Source organism: Onychostoma macrolepis, chromosome 16, assembly GCF_012432095.1.
Source record: "Onychostoma macrolepis isolate SWU-2019 chromosome 16, ASM1243209v1, whole genome shotgun sequence".
NCBI classification, from domain to species: Eukaryota; Metazoa; Chordata; class Actinopteri; order Cypriniformes; family Cyprinidae; genus Onychostoma; species Onychostoma macrolepis.
The window spans coordinates 6541298-6564202 of record NC_081170.1 but is presented as its reverse complement, the minus strand read 5'-3'; the positions used below and the strand labels follow the sequence as shown (position 1 = coordinate 6564202).

Here is a 22905-nt window from a genome sequence, read left to right as displayed (position 1 = left end):
TGTTATTCTTGCATGGAGCTGCTTTCCCCTTTTCAAAGAGAATGTAGAGGGAACTTTCCCTCAATGCTTCTCTGACAGGATGAGAATAACTTTTATTAACCTCCATTACCATCTTTACTTAATAAATTCTTACATCATCTCACATCGCCTGTCATTTCCTATTTAGGTTCCGGTTTAAGATGTTGTTCAAGTGTTAAAAATCATCAGCAGAGTTTCACTAAATAAACATTATGGATGTAGACTCTGCCTGCCATGATTTAAATCATATCAAACATACCAAACAAACATATTTTTGTCAATATTTAAGCATAGAAGAAAGGAATTAAATTACAGATTTAGGGAAGCTTTCCGCTCTGGAACAAGGATATCCGTTTACTGATGCAAGCTTCAGTATATTAGGCCTGTTGTGGAGTAAGATTGAAACTTACTGATGCATATAAAGAAAGCATTTTCTTCTTAGACAAAATTGCTGAAGGGACAAAACATGTTTTACATCAGCATATTATTGCAGCTGCTTTTATCAGGTGAGTTTTTGTATTTGAGTATTTTTTATTTATTTTGGTTTCTAATTTGTAGATGATGTTATTGACTAAATAGATTGAGTAAGCAGTGGTTCTCAGCCTTTTTGACTCTATGATAACAGTCGCTGAGTATAAGGCAAAGATGTTTCTGCTGTAATGACAGAACTGCTTGTTTGCAATTAGATTTATTTTCAAATATTAAAATATATTAAAATAAAATATATTTTAAAATAGTAAAATAAATGCTAAGTGAATAGTTAAGTAATACAAACAAAATAAAATAATACATATAAAATAATTAAATTCCAGGCATTACAAGAACGGAATTTATTTCAGGGTTCACACTGATAAAATAGTTTATATGATTGTTCATGATTATGGGATAAAGTGTTTCTGCTCAATAAAATATTTAAGAGCTTGGTATAATTAAATTCAAAGACTTTTCCATGTCTGGATTTCACACTTTTAAAATTACCAGGTTTCCCAGCATAGAAATGATAGTTGTTCAAAGAAAAACATAAAATAAGAAAATTGTCTATTTTTTATTTTTTTTTAGCTGATTTAGCTTAATTTGAAGCTTCTTTTGTTAAATTTTAAATCATTTTAAGCTGTTTTGTGGCCACTTTGTAATTGTGCTGAGGTGATTCCCCTGGTTGAGAACAACTGGACTAAACAGTTTGCTGCTGTACATTTTGGTCAGATCTGGTCACTGAGTTTATTAGAATCTTCATCTGAATTCAGGACTCCAAAAAAGTTCATGTGGGTGGAGAACAATGAGTAATGGTGACTTATTGAAACCTTAACAAACATTTTTATGTCTGTGTGTTTAGCTGCTGTGGCTTCATGGTCAGTTTCATATTCCCCTAGGAGCATATGTGCAATCGAAAGATCATCTGTGGATTTCAGCTGCACATTTGATTATCCGCATCATTCCACACTTAAAACAACAAAATGGTTCAAGCCAGAAGCTCATCAGAACCAAGACGGATCACAGGTGGGAATATCTGTCTATAACTCAGAAGCAGCAAAGATTCACCAGCTGTACAAAAACAGAACAGCTTATGCAAACAAAGACAAAAACTGCTCACTGCAGTTACACAATGTCTCCAAAAGTGACACTGGAACATATTTCTTTCGCATTGAAACATATTCCCTTTATGGAAAATACACTGGACCAGGTGGCATAAACCTCAACGTAGCAGGTAAATGAAAGGCTATATTTGTTCAATGACAAATAAAATATCAGCAAATCCAGCATACACACCTTTTGTAGTGATATTGAAGAACCCATTTTTGGTTCCTCAAAGATCCTAAGTTCTTAAAAGAACCATTTTTTTTTCTTAGTATTAAGAACATTTGAATAATCTGAATAACATTTTTCCACTATTCAATTAAATTCAATTCAAGTTTATTTGTATAGCGCTTTTTACGATACAATCGTTGCAAAGCAGCTTTACAGGAAATTAAGTTTCTACTATACACATACACATATATATACATATATACATACATGCATACACATATGCACACATGCACACATATATACACATACATATGTGAGGAAGAAACCCAATATATTTAAGTTATGACAGACTTAACTTGGTAATTCTGTATGTTGTCTGAGGGTTGGCATCCTCCGTGGTCCTCTGAGGGCACCTTTAAAGCACCTATAAAGCACCTTTTGAGCAATGGAAAGGTTCCTTGGATGTTAAAGGTTCTTCATGGAACCATCAGTGCCAATAAAGGATGGGATGCTGGGATGCTGATGTTGGTGTAACCTAGTCTTTTTGGTTTTTAAACAGGTTTCTGGTTACATTTCATTAATCTACATTACCTTTAACAGTTCTACCTTTTAGAGTAACAATGAAAACACAAAAGGTGAATGGACACATCCATGAAGGAGACTCTGTGACATTGACATGCAGCACAGAAAACTGCACCCTGAAACAAGAGCCGTTTGCCTGGTTTAAAAACCAACATCTGATTCCAGAAGCCACTGACAGTGTGCTCCAAATCACCTCTGTCTCTCACGATGACTTTGGCAACTACTCCTGCGGTCTGAAGAACAACAGCAGTGCAACTTCAGCAGATGAAATACTGCTTGACGTAAGATGTATGTTCACATCTCTGGCTTGTCTGTCGTGACTTTGTTCAAAAACCTGGTGAATTGCCTTTTAAGGCATCATAAACACAGTTTCTGCAAACATATTAATCAGCACAACAGTTTTTAATATTGAGAATAATAAGAAATGTTTCTTGAGCAGCAAATCAGCGTATTAGAATGATTTTTGAAGGATCATGTGACACTTGAGACTGGAGTAATGGCTACTGCCACGTTTTAAAATATATTAAAATAGAAAGCACTTATTTTAAAGTGTAATGCACTTCATAATATGTATGCCCATTAGAGTATGAGATGCTGCATTTGAAATTGCTACAGACATCTATGTTAAATAAGCTCCGGTAAAGCCTCGAAATGAGGAAGTTGGATGATTACAGAAGATTTTGCTAAACCCCAGTCACCGTTTTTTGATGCAACATCTGCACCATTGCATGCCAAAGTTTCATTGTTCTCTTGCAAATACAGATCCTGTTCCTTCTCCCCACAGATAGTCCAAAGAATGTCAAAATAGCCGTTTTTCCATCTGGAAAGATACAAGAAGGAAACTCACTGACTCTGATCTGTATGAGCAATGCCAATCCTGCAGTGACAAACTACAGTTGGTTTATGATCAAAGAAGCATACGTCTCTTATATAGGATCTGATCGTGAATTCTCCATCAAATCTACTAGTCAGAATGATGATGGACAGTACTTCTGCACTGCTAAAAATGACATTGGTTCTCAAAACTCTACAGCCATAGCACTGAAAGTTGAAGGTAATAGGGAACATTTCATTCACAAAGAAAGAATACTTAGGTTGTGTTTGAAATGAGCTTATTGCTTATTGCATGCATATGGGTAGTTGACAAATAGCCAGTAAAAAATGCTTTTTTTTGTAAAAGACCATTTTTGAAGACGAAATGCATATATTTATGTAGTGTAAAGTCTGATCTTTGAGAAAATATAAAGGGTCCCTAACTTCGTCAATTCTTGTTTTTTTTTTTACATTTTTACTGAACTGTACCATACTGTACCATACCATACTGAACTGGTCCTATGGTGTGACACAGAAAAAATTAAGAAATAAAAACTCTTAATAATATATAAATAATGTGAGAGAGATTTATCTTCATTGTTAGACACTTATTTTCATATAGTGTTATTTATTTAATATGACTTCTTGGACAATTTCAAGACAAACTTTGACAACAAGACAAACTTTGCTGTCATCTGTTCAAAACTTCTGAAAATTAAACCATTTTAAGACGAGAGATATTTCTCCCTCCCCTATTGCAATACTCAACTGTTTTTTAAGATTTTGAGATAAAAACAAATCTGCGGTCACACCACAGGACATTACGTCACACCATAGGACATCACGTCATACTAAAAGACAGAAATGGTAGTTATTAAAGTATTTCTATTTAACTTTGAACATGTCAAATGAGAAAGAAAGTTTAATTTTGATACAAACAATATCAACATGTTTTTTTAAAAACAAAACAAAATAATTTTCATCAACAAAATTCAGTCTCTTAGTCAATCAGTATGTAACTGAACCTCTTCTAGCCCTCTCACTGCATGGCACAGCTAAATATGACTGATATTTATGATACAGCTAAATATTATTGATATATGATTGAAACTATATTCATTAATATGTGAATGAATTTTTAAAACTATATAGCTACTCTTTTTAAGGCATGATTTTGATTCTATTTACTTTCTGCATTGTTGTCTTCCGCATCCTCTCTCTTCCACTAATTTTTCTCCCTCAATTCTTTCTGTTTCAAAAACAAAGTATCACATTTTATACTTATTTTCACGACACTTTATAACAGTACAAGTTTTCTGCAAAGACATCAGAAAATAGTTTAATTAATTATTGCATTTCAGAACACTGAAAATAATCAAAAAAGAATAAAATGGAGTTAAACCAATCTTATTTAATTATTTAAAATGCTTCATAAAGAGACCTTGTCCTCTGGTGTGACATCTTTGTCCTGTGGTGTGACAGTGCAGGCGGAGGACATTTTCTGTCACACCATAGGACGTTTCAGCCTTTTGTGTCAATTAATGACCTTGCTATTCCAAGCTAACCTGTCATTAGCAGTTTGCAAGACACATTTTGCATAATTTTCCATGGTTATGTAGTTTAACATGCAGTTTTTAATTAAAAAATATAATTTAGAACAACAAAGGACAACAAAACGTAACACTTTTGTAGTGGCTTCTAAAAAAGTTAAATATTTGAACAATTCTGAGACAAAAATTGACCATGTGCACATGTCATGGGCTTCACAGGGGGCTTCAGTAACATGACCATGAATGGGGTCCTTCAGCTAATTAAAGTCTTCTCTGGAATTGCCAATTTAAAATCAGGATATGGTGTCACACCATAGGACATGGTTTTCAGAGACAAAATGTATCAAGTTCCTACACTTTCAGAAATATATGGATGAAAAAAATGATTGCCATTTAAAATAGACACTTGTACAATTATGCTGGAGGTATTTATTAACATTTTTATGCTTTTCTTTTTAATTGATAAAAGTTGTAATTTATTGAACCATGCTTGAGACAGTCACACCATAGGACAATTTTGACATTTGGCTTTAAAAAAATATATAAAAATTCAAATAACACTGCAGCTTTTGTAATAACAGTTCCATGTAGGACAAAGAAACTTTTAATTATTTACAGCATTTTAAATTACGACAATATTAATTATATTCATTTTTATCTTGTGGGACAGTGAAAATGCCATGTCATGTCAACAACCCATATAAAGCTTGCATAAGACAAGTTTACCCAAATTTATTCAATTTTTTTTGTTTGTTTGTTTCTATAGTGCCTAGTCATCGAAATGTCTTGCTGACTGCAACAGCTGTGTTTTTGTTTCTAATGGCTGTTCTGTTAGTCATGTTTGGTCTCATTATAAGGTGAGTGGATGCACAGCATGTGGTATTGTTGAAATGAGAGCACATAGGGTTCATACGTGTTAAACGTGAACTGATTGCATGAGTTTGTACTGTGTGGAAATGACACTACACATTACACAAGCCCTAGATGGCTTCCCCATGCGTTCAGTACTGTGCTGTTCCGATTTCATTATCGATGGGCCAGTCAAACACGCAATCGGTTTACGCAAATCTTGCACTTACTACATAATAATTATTGTGACTAAAGTGTAGTATTCTGGGCATTATAAATGATTAATACAGTATGATTACCTTTAATGGAATCTAGTCAGGTAAGACGGCTTATTTAATTTAACAAGGATGAAATTAAAATTGATCTGCTTTACAGAAGGAAACGGTTTACATCAAAGAAGCAGCCCACAGAACAGGTATTAAACACGTGAACAGTTCATCTCATTTTAAATGAGCAAGAAGTTTATGTACTTATAATTGTGCACTTAATCAACACTCGTGATTTTTCATCTCTGATCAGACACCTGCAGTCACTGTCACAGAGGAGATCTATGAGAACCTGAGAAAATCACCAGAGTCTGAGGAAAACCTTACCATATATGTGACATATGCAGACCTAAGGCTTCCTCCATCAACCCCAGACAGGTAATGATAAAAGAAAAATGTCATAATGATGATTATTTGATGGAGAAATGCTGTGGAATTGATTTATAAACCCCTTGAGTTGGCTGCAATGACATCAAATATTAGTTAACACAATGAACGTCAAATTGTTTTCACCATTTTCTAAAAGCAATAACAGGCTACTGTAAAAAATAGAAAAATAAATAAATCAGTTGCTGCCTTTTAGCTGAATCAAATTGGCATTTCTTTTGTAGACCAAATTGCTATTATATGTAATAAATATATTATATATATATTTTAATAATTATATAATTCTATCTTTATAATAATTTAATTATCAAGAATATTATTTTTTAAAAATTATTTTTTTATTTGAAATAAAAGACTATCTAATATACATTCCTTTTGTTTTGTAGACCACGTTGCAACAGTCAAGAGGACGGCACCGTGATCTACAGCCTTCTTAGTTACAAAGACTGAATGAATCTTAGCACTGTGAATAAAGAGCTTTAGCAAGCTGCTGATGTATGTATTAGTCTCTTTTTATTTAAAAGAATCAAATGTCTATTTGTGAATACATTTACACTGAGTACAAAATTACTATAGGGTCACACTATACAATGAGTATAAAAGCATTAAAGAAATAATTTATACAATGTACAGTGAAGATCAAAAACTATTAATAAATCTATATGTACATCCTTTTGCATGCATCTGTATTTACATCCACATTTAACATCACTTGACCAAAACATTCATACATGGTGCATTAATGTAACAATATATGATGCTGAAATGAATAAAATGCAAAGTAATATCTATATCGAACTCAAACAGTTATTTTTATCTTTACAAAAGGCATTTTCGTTCACATTAAACTGAAAATTCATGTCTTTCCAAATCCATTGGACGTTCTTTCTTTCAACTGTTCCTTCAAGATATTATACAAGCTACAAGCATATGTTAAACATGCAATAAATTAACACTATACTAGTGACTCTATTACGATATTATGCTCCCATTATGACAGTAATATTACACTTTAACACATCAACATCATATTCTACTTAGCTGCGTTTTGCTGGTATCTGCTCACTATTGAACATACATTCAGCTCAAGCAGCATTTGTCATGAACAGTATTTACAGTGCTGGATCACATTCATACTCCTACATTTCCATGTAGCACAAACACAATTTAATAAGTATAATCTAAATCACACGGGACTTGAATGTTTTCCTGCGAATAACAGTCGTCCTTTATGATGTTTGTTCCAGACTGCATCACTTAAATGTGAAGTATGTCATTTATGAATTTTATATCTTACAAATAGGTTTCTCAAATACTCCCCCATCTGTCATTGGTCGGACAAACAGATGGTCCCGCCCCACAACTCATGCTATTGGTTGAGCCATGTTTCATAGCACCACAGAGCTGTAGAGTTTAAACATTTTGGGATACAAATAGCTTACATACAGTATTTTAAAAAATGACACACTTCACTCTTAAGCTCACAAGTTAAGAGTGAAGTTCTTTCATTTTGTGAATTCAAATTGTGTCTTGTATAATATCTTCCTCTAGGCCTCTGCTGCTGGATCATCAGATTCTGGTTTCTTCCTATAAAAAAAGAGAGAGTATATATTATTATTTCTACAATGAATGTGATAGAGGAAAATACAGAAGCTGCTTTCTGTGTTATTGAGGCAGCTGGATTGTTTGTTTTCTGGGGCAATGGATAATAGAAAAAAAGTGAAACATGAGTTTAAAAAATGGCAGTAGGAAAAACAATTCAAATTGTGATTTAAAGCAATAGTTAACCAAAAATTTAAATTCTGTGATTATTATTTTATGGTATATAGGCAGTATACCCATGAATGTCATATGCATTTTGAACAGCTTGAGAAGTAAATGATGACAAACTGGGTGAACCATTTTGGGTGAACTATTCCTTTAAATCTGGTTGCATAACATAAAGCCCACATGCCATTTTTTTGTGAATGACAGCTTTGATACCCAGCTGCATTCATCCCTTTGAGGTTGGCACCTACTCGAATTTGGTAAGAGGCGCTTTGTCACACGTGACCTCTGAATGAGCGCCATTCACTGCCCCATTAGCTGACTGAAGCTTTGGGATGCTGCCTCGTGGTAGTGTTAGCCCGCTCAGCTTCACGTCTCTGTATCAAAGGACACAAGAGAACTGAAGCTTAGGGGGGTGGAGTCACACACAGGAAACAGCAAATCCGTCTAAATGCAAAGCTCTAAAATTGTTCTTTTAGATAGAAAATGTTAAGTTTAAAAATCTTAGGCACCATCTTAGACGTAATATCAAAAGTTCATAAGGGCAATTGTTAAGAATCATCTTTAGGAACTTTTTGAGAATTATGAATCATATGTATTCTAAAAAATATTTAAAATATTATTTAATAGCATTTAACAATCTTGGTTTGTTAAAAAAAATTTTTTTAATCTATCTACATTTATACACAATACCTTTACCTTGGTTGTTATGCTATATGTTAATTTCACATTTTAGTGTAAAAACATGTTTGTTTGTTTTTTTAAGTAGGTAAAAACCCTGTATTCTTCATTAAGTATGTCTCAACTTTTACTTTGAACTTTATACAATCTTATTGTGGAGTGTTATTTCAATTATAATCAGCTTTTGATTTTTAAATTATTATTATTATTATTTAGCCATTATGATGTCAAATTCCAGTTCATAACAGTGAGGAATATAATAAAATGTATAATTTTTTAACATTATAACCAAAGTAAAGTATCTTTGCACTTTCTTGATGTGTATGTACTTTACATACAGGAATAGTTCACCCAAAAATGAAAATTATGTGAGGACTTTTCATCACATGAATTCAGAAGACTCACAAAAGTCTTTTAGACTTCATTTATGATACTTTAAGTGTGCTTTTTGTCTATTTTGGAACATTTTGCATCCACTTTCTTGTGTGAAAACTTTTGAAATTGAGGGAGGGGTTCTATTTTGAGGTGAACTATTCCTTTAAAGAACTCTATGCAATCACCATAAACTAACATTATGTGCAAACAATGGCTCTTTGTAGGAAATCTAGGACAGAAAAGAACAGTCCTTTTGTCTATCTCTAAAGCATGTGCACTACAGGATGAAGTTGTCTTACCCAGTGGAATTATTGGCCTCTTCATCCATCCCTTTAGACTCTGACACTTTGTGTCCAAATAGTTTGCGAGCGAGGAAATTAAGCAGGCCGCAGTGGTTGGTGTAGCAACAGAAAGCATCTACTGATACCATCAGCACCAAGAAGATGAACATTACAATTCCCACCACACCTCCTTTCCCTATCGCCGGCTGACTGACTGCAAGGGAAAGAGAAATCAATTCATATCACTAAAAGGGTGAACTTTTTGTTAAGCACATAATGCATGATATTATTATGCTTTCTCTAATCAATCCTACCAGGTTGTGGGACGGTGAAGTTAATTTTGGCAATGTCAGAGGAGCCATTGTGGTTTACTGCATAAACTTCCAATAGATAGTTAGCATCGTACTGGAGATTGTTCAACTGGATTTTGCTGGAGTTTCCAGGAATTTCTTTTTCAGTCCATTCCTCATTCTCCTTGTTCTACTCCAAATGAGTGACAATTTAGATTTAGATATATGGCTTGTACTCCACATATTTAAACAACATGAAAAATACAGAGATGAAGTAAGAAGTTTTTGGCTAGACTTCAGACTGACCCCTTTGTAGCGCACAACATAGTGTAGGACGGGAGAGCCTCCATCTTTCAGCTGTTTAACGGGGATGGATATTGAGTTCTTGTCCAGCTTTTTCTCGCTCAGAGACAGAATGGGGCTGTCGGGTTCTCCTACACGAGGGAAAGAGGAAACATCAGATACAAGGAACAAAGAAACAGTGTATCAGGTTGATCTTAGGGCTGGGTGATATTGGTATTAAAAAATGTATTCTTTTATTTTATATTTATTTATTTATTTTATTTTGATGATATTTGTTGTACATTATCATTCAAAAGATTGGGGTTGGTACAATTTTTATTTGTAATTTTTTTTCTTTTAAATAAGTCTCTAATGCGCACCAAGGCTGCATTTGATCAAAAATAATAAAAACAGTGAAATATTATTTAAATTTAAATTTAAATAATTTAAATTTAAAATAACTGTTCTCTATTTGAATATGTTTTAACATTTATTCATTTTTTTTACTTGTGATGCCAAAGCTGAATTTTCAACATTATTACTCCAGTTTTCGGTGTCACACGATCCTTCAGAAATCATTTGAATTTGCTATTTCAATGTTGAAAACAGTTGAGCTGCTTAATATTTTTGTGGAAACTGTAATAAAAAAATGTTCAGGATTTTTTTTCAATGTACAAAAGAACACAAACACACACAAAAAATCCTACTGACCCCAAAATTTTGAATGGTAGTCTAAATATTGATATTTAATTTGCTCTTAAACAGCTAATTTCTAAAATAATTTAACATGTTTAAGGCAAAAACTAAAATACAGTAAAGATACAGTTAAAATGCATGTTTTCTGTACTAATTTCTTTAATAAACACAAGGAAGAGATTGAGTGATTTTGAATCACAAAAATGAATCAAATTTACCAGCCCTAACACTGTTTGTTAAGTTTAAGAAAAGTCTGTGATTTCTTACAAAACTAGTCATTGGCCAAATAAAAAGCACATTAAAATGATTGTACATTTTTATCACCAAACCCTAGTTAATCTAAGAATGCTATATTTGATGCTTCACTGTTGGCCTCTGTATTATATTAAAGTTATTGTCAGCATCATACGCAAGTAATCGACAATCCAGTGGATAAGCTCCAAAATTATTCACTATAGTATAGATGTGTGAGAGCTGCAGACCGACATTGATTTCAAACTGAAAGAACCCTGATTTAGTGATTGTATCTCTTCTCGCTTTCTTCAGCATTGAAAACATGTAGGTAAAGTCATTTTCACACATCTATAATCACAGTAAACAATTAGGCTTGTGTTTTAGCCTATCAACTGGAGATGTATGCATTTAAAACTTTGATTTACCATCTACAAAGGAAGGTCAGAATAAGGCAATGGACGGGCCCTGGGACCAGGAGCAGCTCGTAATGCATGGAGAATGGTCATCATCAAGCAGGTGGCAATTAGAGGAAGAATGGGCAGCGGAAGCAAATCATGAACATATGTGATGAGCAAACAGGCATGACATGAAATCAACTTTCAGTAAAAACGTCTTATTAAAATAACTGGCTAAAATGTATTTTTATTATTCAAATTAACGTTGTGCCTATAAACCAATGGCCAGGCCAAAACTGAATCTGCAGATATTTTCACATTTTTGGCACTGATTTTGGGGCAAAATTTTCCTTTGTAGACATACCGATACAATGGGGCAAAAAAGTATTTAGTCAGCCACCAATTGTGCAAGTTCTCCCACTTAAAAAGATGAGAGAGGCCTGTAATTTTCATCATAGGTATACCTCAACTATGAGAGACAAAATGAGAAAAAAAAATCCAGAAAATCACATTGTAGGATTTTTAAAGAATTAATTGGTAAATTCCTCGGTAAAATAAGTATTTGGTCACCTACAAACAAGCAAGATTTCTGGCCAAAGAGCTGTCAAAGGACACCAGAAACAAAATTGTAGACCTGCACCAGGCTGGGAAGACTGAATCTGCAATAGGTAAGCAGCTTGGTGTGAAGAAATCAACTGTGGGAGCAATTATTAGAAAATGGAAGACATACAAGACCACTGATAATCTCCCTCGATCTGGGGCTCCACGCAAGATCTCACCCCATGAGGTCAAAATGATCTCAAGAACTGTGAGCAAAAATCCCAGAACCACACGCGGGGACCTAGTGAATGACCTGCAGAGAGCTGGGACCAAAGTAACAAAGGCCTCAAATCCTGCAGTGCCAGACGTGTCCCCCTGCTTAAGCCAGTACATGTCCGGCCCGTCTGAAGTTTGCTAGAGAGCATTTGGATGATCCAGAAGAGGATTGGGAGAATGTCATATGGTCAGATGAAACCAAAATAGAACTTTTTGGTAAAAACTCAACTTGTCGTGTTTGGAGGAGAAAGAATGCTGAGCTGCATCCAAAGAACACCATACCTACTGTGAAGCATGGGGGTGGAAACATCATGCTTTGGGGCTGTTTTTCTGCAAAGGGACCAGGACGACTGATCTGTGTAAACGAAAGAATAAATGGGGCCATGTATCGTGAGATTTTGAGTGAAAACCTCCTTCCATCAGCAAGGGCATTGAAGATGAAACGTGGCTGGGTCTTTCAGCATGACAATGATCCCAAACACACCACCCGGGCAATGAAGGAGTGGCTTCGTAAGAAGCATTTCAAGGTCCTGGAGTGGCCTAACCAGTCTCCAGATCTCAACCCCATTGAAAATCTTTGGAGGGAGTTGAAAGTCCGTGTTGCCCAGCGACAGCCCCAAAACATTACTGCTCTAGAGGAGATCTGCATGGAGGAATGGGCCAAAATACCAGCAACAGTGTGTGAAAATCTTGTGAAGACTTACAGAAAACATTTGACCTCTGTCATTGCCAACAAAGGGTATATAACAAAGTATTGAGATGAAATTTTGTTATTGACCAAATACTTATTTTCCACGATAATTTGCAAATAAATTCTTTAAAAATCCTAAAATGTGATTTTCTGTATTTTTTTTTTCTCATTTTTGTCTCTCATAGTGGAGGTATACCTATGATGAAAATTACAGGCCTCTCTCATCTTTTTAAGTGGGAGAACTTGCACAATTGGTGGCTGACTAAATACTTTTTTGCCCCACTGTATATTTATATATTGTGTGTGTATGCTAAATTGCATATATATGGATACGGTTTGAAATAGTTGTAGTATAGCGCATATATATATATATACACAGTATGTCACAGCACAGGATATATCAGCTGTTTTGGTGCAGATTCTAGGTAGCCTGCCAATGGCAATATAGTTATAACAATATTAAGAATAGCTATCAACATCGAAAATGGTGGATATGAAGCAGAGGAAGTGAATAGACAGAAGAGTACTCTGCTGATACTCACGTTGGGACTGTGTGAAGAACTTGTGTCCTGTGGAAAAGTTCCCCCGGAAATAAGAGTTTTTAGCAGCAAAACGAATGAAGTACTCTGTGTACGGCTCAAGGCCCGTGATCACCAGGGGATCTACAAATGTAAGCGTTTTCATCACACATTTGAATTCACAAAACCATCAAAACATAAACTACACTTCTGAGTGCCTTATTTACTTGTGGGCTTGACAATGCTTTGACTCCAGGTGTCTTCAGACAGTTTCTTCCACTGAAGGATGTACTGGGTAATGGAGGACCCTCCATCCTGCACTGAGGCACTCTGGATAAGGACAGAAGATGAGGGCCCTGGAGCAACACTGAACTTAGCAGGTGTCCCAGGCCAGGCTTTTGAGAGAGAGAAACAGAATTTTTAATGAGAAGGAATATTGAAAGTTTATGCAGAAATTACAAATATCAACAAAAAAGTTTGTTAGCCATTACTGAAGCCACTACAAGAGCCTTACTTATCAGCTGGAAGTCCTCAGTGGTTGTTCCTGCCGCATTGCTGGCTATGCAGGAGTACAAGCCGCCATCAGAGGGCATTACATTTTCAAGAATCAGCTCAGAACCCTCCGCATTCGTCTGCCCACACATATTCGTGCAAACAGGAAAGACAATAAGAGACAGGAAAAAGTAATTAAGATTGAAGAGAAGAGTACGTGGGTCAAACTTCCTGTAGATATAGAATCCCCCCTAGTGGCCACCACCATCAATTATAATCCAATTATAATAATATTTCCCTTAACCCATGCAAGATTTTATTGTCTTAAACATATTTCCAAAACATTTTGAAATTGTAAACAAAAATGTTCATATTTCTCACCATTTTTTCTTTGGTAGTCTTCCTGACCCACTGTATGGTTGGTGCTGGATGTCCTGTGGCATTGCAGATCACAGATCCAGTTTCTCCGGGAATAACCGCCAGCTTGGGTTGAACCAAAACTACAGTTGGACGCTCTGAAAAATGATCAATAAGAGAAAAATGAAATGAAATGAAATTATGCATGACTGAAATGGCAATCATTGTAGAACATTTTAGGTGTGAATAAAGACAATTTCTTATGTCGATTCCAATAAAAAAAACCTACCTATCTTCAATAGTTAAACCAAAAATATCAAATATATACATAGAGCCATACATATATAACTACTGTGGAAAGCTATTCATTTATTATCTATTTTTATATCTTACAAATGAGTCAAAATGGGTTTTGTTTGGGTCTGGCCCATTGGAGAGTGTCAATTTGATGCTTGCATGGCACCAAATTCCCCATATCTGTGTTTGTGCCTGTAGTAAACACCTGACTTCAAGAAGAAAAATGTTTTCTTGGAATAAATCTTTGGCTAAACAAAATTTCCAAGAAAGGGAAATAAAGTAGAGGAAAAAACAAACAGTTGAGCCGTAAACACATAAATTCACTGCAGTTTACAGTCAGCATAATACACCTTTCACAACCCATTTGACTTAAGAAGTGAAACAGGATATTCAGAAAGAAAAAAACTTGTATTGATTTTGTTCTTCAAGAATTGATTGATAGGATCATGAAAAATGGGCGTTCCAATCTAAAATTGCATTATGTAACATTTTACAACTAGTACGTGCTAACTGCTAAAACGTACTGGCCATAAAGACTTTGATTAGGATAGTAAACATCAATTTTGATAATCATGTTAAACTCTGGTACTGTATATTGGCTAAACCCATACTATGCAGACCTGCTGCATAGTATGGGTACTAGTATGGTCACTACTTCGTTTTAAGTCATCTAGCAGAGCCTTGTTTTACCAGAGACATCCAGAATAAACGTGGCGGTGTTTTCCCCGATCTTATTGGCAGCCGTGCAGACATACTCTCCGAAATCACTCCTGGTCACTGCGGAGATGGTGAGCTGACTCTTATCAGAGTTGTATTTGTGACGGGACTCGTCAGAGGTGGAAGGGCTGAGGAGAAAGATACAGAAACAGAGTCTGTTTGCCACTATTGTTCATTAATACAACGCAAATATACTAATGGGAGGAAAACTAACAACTTATAGACAAAAGGAAACTCCAAATATACAAAACAGCAAGATGGACTCTAAGACTAAAGATTACGGGTAAACACATGCCGTATAGGCTCTGTTCCAAACATTAGTGAGCTGCCTTGCCGTCTACAACTGATTTCAATAAAAATTTGGCATTAGTATGATTCTAAACTAACATAAGCACAAAAATGCTTATGGGTAAAACAGTCATTTTATTACTTGATTGAGCAATTTTTTCAGTATTTATGATCAATTTATCATTTCTTTTAAATACATTTTTCCCTTTTTTTATTTCGTATTTTTTTATGGTAATTTTTATTTCTTATGCATCGCTTTTATGTAAAGCATTTTGAACTGCCATTGTGTATGAAATGTGCAATGTACATAAACCTGCCTTGCCTTAGAATTCGGCCTAAAGAAGGTCTCTTAAAAGGCAGCAAGCAGCTTGTCGGTAATACCAATTATGCTGCCTATGTAGATAGCTCACTAGATTTTGAAATGGAGCCATAGCAGTAGTCAGGATGGATTATTTGCATGTGTTATTTGCATATGTAAGAACTAGAACTTTTGACTTCAAAAGCAGATTCACAAATATAAAAAGACTGAGACTAAGGATTATAGGTAAGCATGAAGAAAATATTTTAGCATCTACTATTGATATACATACACTATCCATGAAATATTTGGATGGGGTACTCCTTTGACCAGGCAGGTTATAGACACAGTGGTGTTGGGTCCAGCAGAAACACTTTGTCTGTCCTGACGAATCAGGACGGTCGGTGGCTCTGGAGAATAGGATGTGTAAAGCAGATATTAAGAGGATATATTCAGCCTGACCACATTAAGAACAAAAATGATTAATTCCTCTATGTCCTCACCATTAACAACAACAGAGATCTGGAGCTCCCTTTTTATGGGGCGTCCCTTGATCTTGCCTTCACAAGTGTAGCTTCCACTGTCTTCCTGCTGAATTCCCCGAATCTGCAGAGACTTATCTGGCAGGATTCTGAGATGACTTCGTCCTGTACAAAGAGAAGACGGAAGGTAGAGCATGAGGAATGTCAAAGATGCAATAGTATTACTTTAGATTCATGAGACAAAGCCTTTAAAAGCCCACACGCACACTCTTAAAAGGCCAGTTCACCCCAAAAACAAAAATTGTATCATTATTTAGCAAAATAAGCTCACTGGAAAAACATGCCTCTCCAAAAACTCCAACAGCTTTTATTACTTCTCACAGAATTATGATTCCGGTTCATTATGAGTCCTTGCACAGTACGTTTGCATCTCCTTATGTCTGGCTTATCTGACGTTGTAAACTTGCTCAGTAGCTCACCTGGTACAGCACTGAACTTGCAATGTGGAGTGCTCAGTTACAAGTCCCATGAAATACAACTCAACACTCTATAAAAGAGCTCAAAGACGCAAGTTAAAATGGCACGGTTGCTTCAGCAAAAAAGCGTGTTTTAAACTCTCATTTGCTTTTGTTAATAGCTAATTGTAGGTAGTAGGGTTTTTTAATAGAGCATTAATCTTTCAGCGCCATTTAATTTTTCGAACTGCAGCAACATTCAATAACCAATGTAATAAAACATCGCCAGATTCACATTCATCTGTTTTGGATAAAACTGAACATGCTTTTAGCTGCACTGGGCATTTCAATTTGAAAGTGTTGTGAAATTTGCAAAAAGGAACGGAATGAAACATGTTAGCAAACGCGACTCATTAGCCACTCATTAGACATTTCAAAGTTTTTGCGATAAAACGCTGCCAGATTCACGCTCATCTGTTTCTGTTGAAATTTAGTGCCAATCACTTGATATTTCACACTGAAAGTGCTGTGAGATATGTAAGGATCACCATAATGTCACTAAGTAGAAATGTCACCACAGGTACGGTTTTCCAAAGAGCCCTCATATAATTCCAAACCCTGTGGAACACAAAAGGAGAAATGTGAGTAAATAATAGTAGACTTTTCATTTTGGGGTGAACTGTCCCATTAAGGTTGTCAATGGTGGCATTTACTTGAAATGGGGCAGGGCTTGATGTTTTGGAGCTGTTTCTTTTGGCCTCACTGTCAAACAGGAAGAAAAAACACTAAACCAAACTGTTCACAGATGTTTCCCAACTTCTAGCGAGAAACATCTCTCGATTTGGTTGCAAATCGGTCAGAAAACGAATGCACAGGCCCCTCTCACCCCATCACCGGATCGTCCACCATCGCCATTCTGCCATCTACAGGCATCACTGATAGCTAGGAAGGTGAGGAGACCCCATACCACATAAAAGAGCAGAAGAACCTGCAGCATGGCCATCCCCCCTACCGTCATCATTCACGATGCGACCGTTCCGAAACCAGCTGATCTCCACCGCAGGCTTCCCAGACACCACGCAGGGAATGGTCACTGTCTGGTTCAACAGAAATTCATGGTACGTCCGTGTGTTGCCAAAGTCCGGTGTTTCTGATTGTTGGACAAAATTTCACATGAGAATCACAAGTAAACGTGCTCAGGAACATTATGAGTCTTCAGGAACAAGAACCAGAAGAAGGAAACCTACGGTAGACATAGATCTGGAAGCTCATCTTCTTTGTGCCGTGATCATTTTCAAACATGCAGTAATAGATTCCAGCATCATCTAATTCAACGTTCTTCAAGATCAGTTTATTTGAGGACTCATCAATTTTCTCGACTACGTGGCGATTTTCATCAACGTCTTCATCATCTTTCAACCAACTAAATTCTCCCTCTGAATCAGCTGAACCACGCAACAGAACATAGAAAAGAAAAAATTATTCATTTGTATGTCACTTTTCACAATACATATGTTTCAAAACATCTTTCCAAAAACAACTTGTTTCAATGTTACAATTAGGAAGTAGATGAGCGTATGAATATCCATATGGCATTAATTAGCTATAATATAATACAAGTAGTGGTTAGTTAAAGTCATTTATTCAGTTAAGCAGACACAACAAATGTGGTAGGCAGCAATAACTTGTGCCTGTAATGATGAAAATATACAGATAATATTACAATTTATATTGTAATATGTCATATTTATTGTAATACTTTATATTCATTTAACAGATTAACACCAAAAACAACACCTTCTTGGTTATTTTATGACAGTAACATTATATCAGCGATTTTAAAAATGTTTTGACTAGTACAGATTGTTGTATGATATTCAAATGCCTCCAAAAGTATTTGGACAAAAAATGTAACAAAACATCAAACCAGGTGCCATTTATTTTAAAGAAGCACAAACAAGCTTTTCAAACAAACTACTTCACAAAAACATGTTTGTTAGGTTTCAAATGATATTTTAAAATGAAAGCAAAAAGTATTGCTGACACTTGAGGAGAACTCATACAGTCATAAAAAGTCAGCTGAGCTCTGGTTTGTTCCCAAAATAGCATCATTTATTTCCACTTAGTCTGATATTTTGTAGCTAATGCAACTACATTAAGACATGTTTAAGTGAATTAGTTGTACAGATATAATTTGGGGTCATTATTTGTGTCAATTAGTCAGTTCTTAGTACTAAACACACCAACCTTTGCACAAGAGCAGAATATCGCCTCCCACCTTCACATCTGGGTCACTATTGATGATGTCTAATTTAGCATCTAAAATGAAAGAAAACACATAACCACAAATTATTAACAAATGAGCTCTATACTCTTAAAAATAAAAAATTACAAAGGGTTCCAAGAATTCTGGTTTCCCCAATTTCGGGTGATTTTTTTCGGTTGTGTAAAGAACATTTTAAAACAAGACTTTAAAATCTATAAAGAACATTTTCTGCAATGCAGATGTTTCATAGATATTAAAGGTTCTTCGTGGAATCATATTTTAATAAGGAACCTTTTATTTTTAAGAATTTATTTGTGTTTTAATCAAGTCAGCTTTAATTCTGATTTTGTTTAGTTTTTTTCACGCTAAAGGATTGTTTTATTGCATTACTACCACAAATATCTCTGCTACTAATATTGGCTTACAGACGAGGAAAAGAGTAAATTGACATTGGAAATGACCGGCTTCCCTTGCAAAGCAATATTTCTTCCTGTATAAGTGATCAAAGACATTCATCTACAAAGAACAGAGCAACACGGTTTTCATTTGAAAGGGAAATATTCTCCTTCACATGAGAAAGTGATATTTTATATATATATATATATATATATATATATATATATATAGATATATAGATATATGTAGTTTTGTTTGTTTTTATGTATTTTGATCCGTAATTGTTGAAATAATTATGTGTCAAATGTATATTGAGTAATCCTCTGGTTTATGCCATGTTAATTTTCATAGCAAGAGAAAAAAGCATTAGTTAAAAATAGGTAAATAAACAAATCAATGAATAAATTTAGTAATAAAAAAAAATAAAATAAAAAGCAGATAACAACAACAAATAGGATAAATTAGAATTATATACAGATGGAATTTATTTTAATCAAATGTATATGTACATTTGAGATCAAAATTGTAGATTAACAAATCATAAAACACTATAATATTGTATATATATTTGACTATTTACATGCAAATGTCTGAAAATGCTCATTTCGGATGTAATACAAAATTTTCATCACAAATGATATTGTCAGCACAGAAATATGAGTGAAAACTTTATTTTAAAATGTAATATTAAAATTTGCTTTGTTTAAAATTTAAATTGTATAATAAATCCCATATTTCCAAATAACAAATAATATTGTATATATATATATATATATATATGTGTGGTGGCTATATTTATAGGCTATACAAATTTCTGAAAATGTGCATATTTTTCTGATATAACCTAATATAAAAATGTCAATACAAATGACATTGTCAGCACAGCAATATGAGTGAAAACTTTAAATGAAACATTTAGGCTACTTTACTGAAAAAAATATTTTGATAATAAACCATAGGCTATATTCCAATTTGGTCTCACACTTTTGGACACCACTGCATATAAAAGCAAGTCAACAAGTAGCCTAACAGAGAAATTAAATTACAGTCAAATATTAGGAAAGTAAAACCCTGCTTACCTATTAGAGTTGAGCATAAAAGAAGGAGTCCACACAGCCTGAGCATCATCATGCTTGCAGTCATCTCTTCCAGAGCACCTCTTTTGGAGTCTAACAGCCAACGTGTTCCCCATGATTTTATATGCTATGACAGAGACAGACAGGAACCTGGTTATCTGCAGGATATGACCCCCAAACTCCCGATGCTTCATTCAGACGATGAAGCGCAGGGATGCGGAGACGCACACCGCCGCTCAGACGCCAGCGGCCCTCCCCTCCAGCGCACCGGATGAAACGAGCCCTTCCGTCCCCTGACACTTGATGGAGGAAGATATTTTTATCTCACGATCTTGCATTTTATTGAAGATGATTAGAAACATGTGGAAGATAAAGAAACGCATGCACACACACGTTACTGAATAAAAGAAAAAGAAAATAAATGATTATTTATTAGTTATGAATTATTATTTTTGTATAGGCTAATTTATTTTCAGTAGCTATAGCCACGTAATCAACATTTATTTAAATTACTATAGCAAAAAGAATATACTTTAAATGTGTAATACTAATAAATAACTAACAAATAAACAAACAAACAAACAAACAAAATAATAACTTAAATAAATTTACTTTAAGTCACATTCAAAAACTTACCTTAATGTTTTGATTTATGATAGCCTATGTAGGTTTGCTGTTGTACGGAAGTGACCTGATATTCACTATTACAGAAAAATTGCAAGTTGTTTTTATACATTTATATTAATTGACGTTAGCAAAATTTGCAGAAATAAATGAGCCATTTAGCATATGTCGCTAAACAACGCAGAGACTGAAAGCCGGTCTGGAGTATCTGGAGTATGGAGTATTTTTTTTATAACTCATCCGTTTAAATTATATTAAGTCTTAAAGTTCTGCATAATTAAGGGCGTGGTCACTTGAGTGACAGGTGGATTGCCGCGCGCTCTGCTGCAGAGTGTGAAACTCGCTGGTGCGAAACTTAGAAAACTGGCTTTAAAGATTTGTATTTGTACAGAGAAAATAATTATAGGTAGGACACTGGGAATCTGGCAATTAGATGTTTTAATCTTTAAGACCGATACGGTCTTTGTCAGGTGACGTCACACTCGTGGAACACGAAGTGCATTATGGGCGCAGCCGCCATTTGTAAGGTATCATTGCTGGTGTGTTCTGTTGGGAGAATTGTGTTGTTCATTTAAAAATAATTCTGTGATAAAATGGTACGTTCTTGTTGTGTGATAGGCTGCAATAGTAAGTCTCACGACAGAAAAGGGTTAGGTATTGGTTTGTGTAATTAATACAATAAAGACAAAATGCATGAAAAGAGGGTAGTTTTCAAATTTATTTGACACGTTCAAACTAAACAAACCATCCTTATACAGTTAACATGACATTATTACGTAATAATCATTACAGAAAACATACCTTTGCTGTTACTACTGTGTTGTCGCAGTCCTTTGGACGGAATGTAAATAAATCCTGTACCCAGCCATTGGTGAAATGTCCGTGGGCTTCCAGAGATTTATAGTTTTTAAATTGTTCACTGGTATATGCGCTTATACCATAAACAAGATAATTAACAATGTCTAAGTATGAGGATGAAGGTAGCAATGCGGGGTCAGCACTCCAACTTACTGCAGTCAGCTCATATGGATCTATGTTCTGAATGGATAACAATTTCTCTAAATAACGGTCCCTGGCATCTTTATCGAGTTTATCTCGATGCGGCCTTTCTCAATTTTCTTTTGCTTCTCCATGTTTGTGAGTTATATTTACGTCGTATCTAAATATTTATCTTATTAGTTATCTTAGAGTTATCTCATTTACTTTTACTCCTGTAATCTCTTTAATTCTCAGTCAGTAGCGCGATACCTCAAAAATGGCGCCGCGGTGACGTCACACACAACAAAACCACGTGTCTGACAAAGACCGATTGCTTATTACAGTGCTTTGTTATATGGAGCAGTTTGTTAGATCGCGATCTCTCTCTTTGTCTAATGAAGTGCCAACAGATATAGAAGTACACAATAAACGCAGCAGACTTTAATGGACCGTAAAACAAAGGCAGAATACCGTATAACTCCAGGCTGGCACAGTACTGACCAACGAATGCAAACAAATGCAGAGCACCTTAACTTAATTGAGCTTTCAAAAACAAAATCAAAGAGCCGTAACTGATGTTATACTGTGTTCTGCCTTGGTTTCTCTGGGGCTGTTCTCTATGATACTTAAACGCATGATAAAGGAGGTCATTAATGTCCCAAAATGATCAATAACTCATTTTCGACCAAAAACGAAATTATGGTGTTTTGTCTTTGCATGATGGGCGTGGTTTCAGCTCAGCTTCACCCACTTCCCGCCTTTTTGCCCATTTTCGATTATCCGGGAGTGACGCGCTTTCAAGATGGCGGCGGTCGGCTCCGCCCACTTTAGGCTTCAAAAATGCTCTTCAGAAACCTACGAGTGATGTCACAGACACTACGTCCATTTTTTTTTTACAGTCTATGATAAATACACACAAAACTCAAGTACATGCGGAGGGAG

General features: G+C 35.1%; 2 protein-coding genes across 4 annotated transcripts; one reads left to right on the top strand and one right to left on the bottom strand.

Annotated features, from left to right (window-relative positions):
- Positions 1-394: 394 nt before the first annotated feature.
- cd22 (cd22 molecule) lies at positions 395-7074 on the top strand. The gene is made up of 8 exons (XM_058746581.1): positions 395-524; positions 1352-1723; positions 2365-2634; positions 3131-3400; positions 5476-5566; positions 5934-5973; positions 6078-6202; positions 6598-7074. Exons 1-8 carry the CDS (start codon positions 485-487, stop codon positions 6659-6661), a joined length of 1272 nt encoding a protein of 423 aa, XP_058602564.1. The 5' UTR covers positions 395-484; the 3' UTR covers positions 6662-7074.
- ncam3 (neural cell adhesion molecule 3) lies at positions 6703-22052 on the bottom strand. Of its 3 annotated transcripts, XM_058746576.1 has the most exons (17): positions 21787-22052; positions 20365-20488; positions 18871-18942; positions 17871-18068; positions 17591-17773; positions 16190-16333; positions 15979-16096; positions 15074-15228; positions 14111-14244; positions 13752-13869; positions 13465-13632; positions 13262-13381; positions 9912-10039; positions 9630-9795; positions 9334-9529; positions 8230-8355; positions 6703-7798 (listed from the first exon to the last, which is right to left on the bottom strand). In XM_058746576.1, the coding sequence occupies exons 2-17, from the start codon at positions 20426-20428 to the stop codon at positions 7759-7761; spliced, it is 2130 nt and encodes a 709-aa protein (XP_058602559.1). In that variant the 5' UTR covers positions 20429-20488; positions 21787-22052; the 3' UTR covers positions 6703-7758. The 3 variants fall into 3 exon arrangements, with proteins under 3 accessions (XP_058602559.1, XP_058602557.1, XP_058602558.1); XM_058746574.1 differs by lacking the exon at positions 21787-22052 and having other exon boundaries at positions 17636-17773; positions 20365-20600; XM_058746575.1 differs by lacking the exons at positions 8230-8355; positions 21787-22052 and having other exon boundaries at positions 20365-20606.
- Positions 22053-22905: the final 853 nt, after the last annotated feature.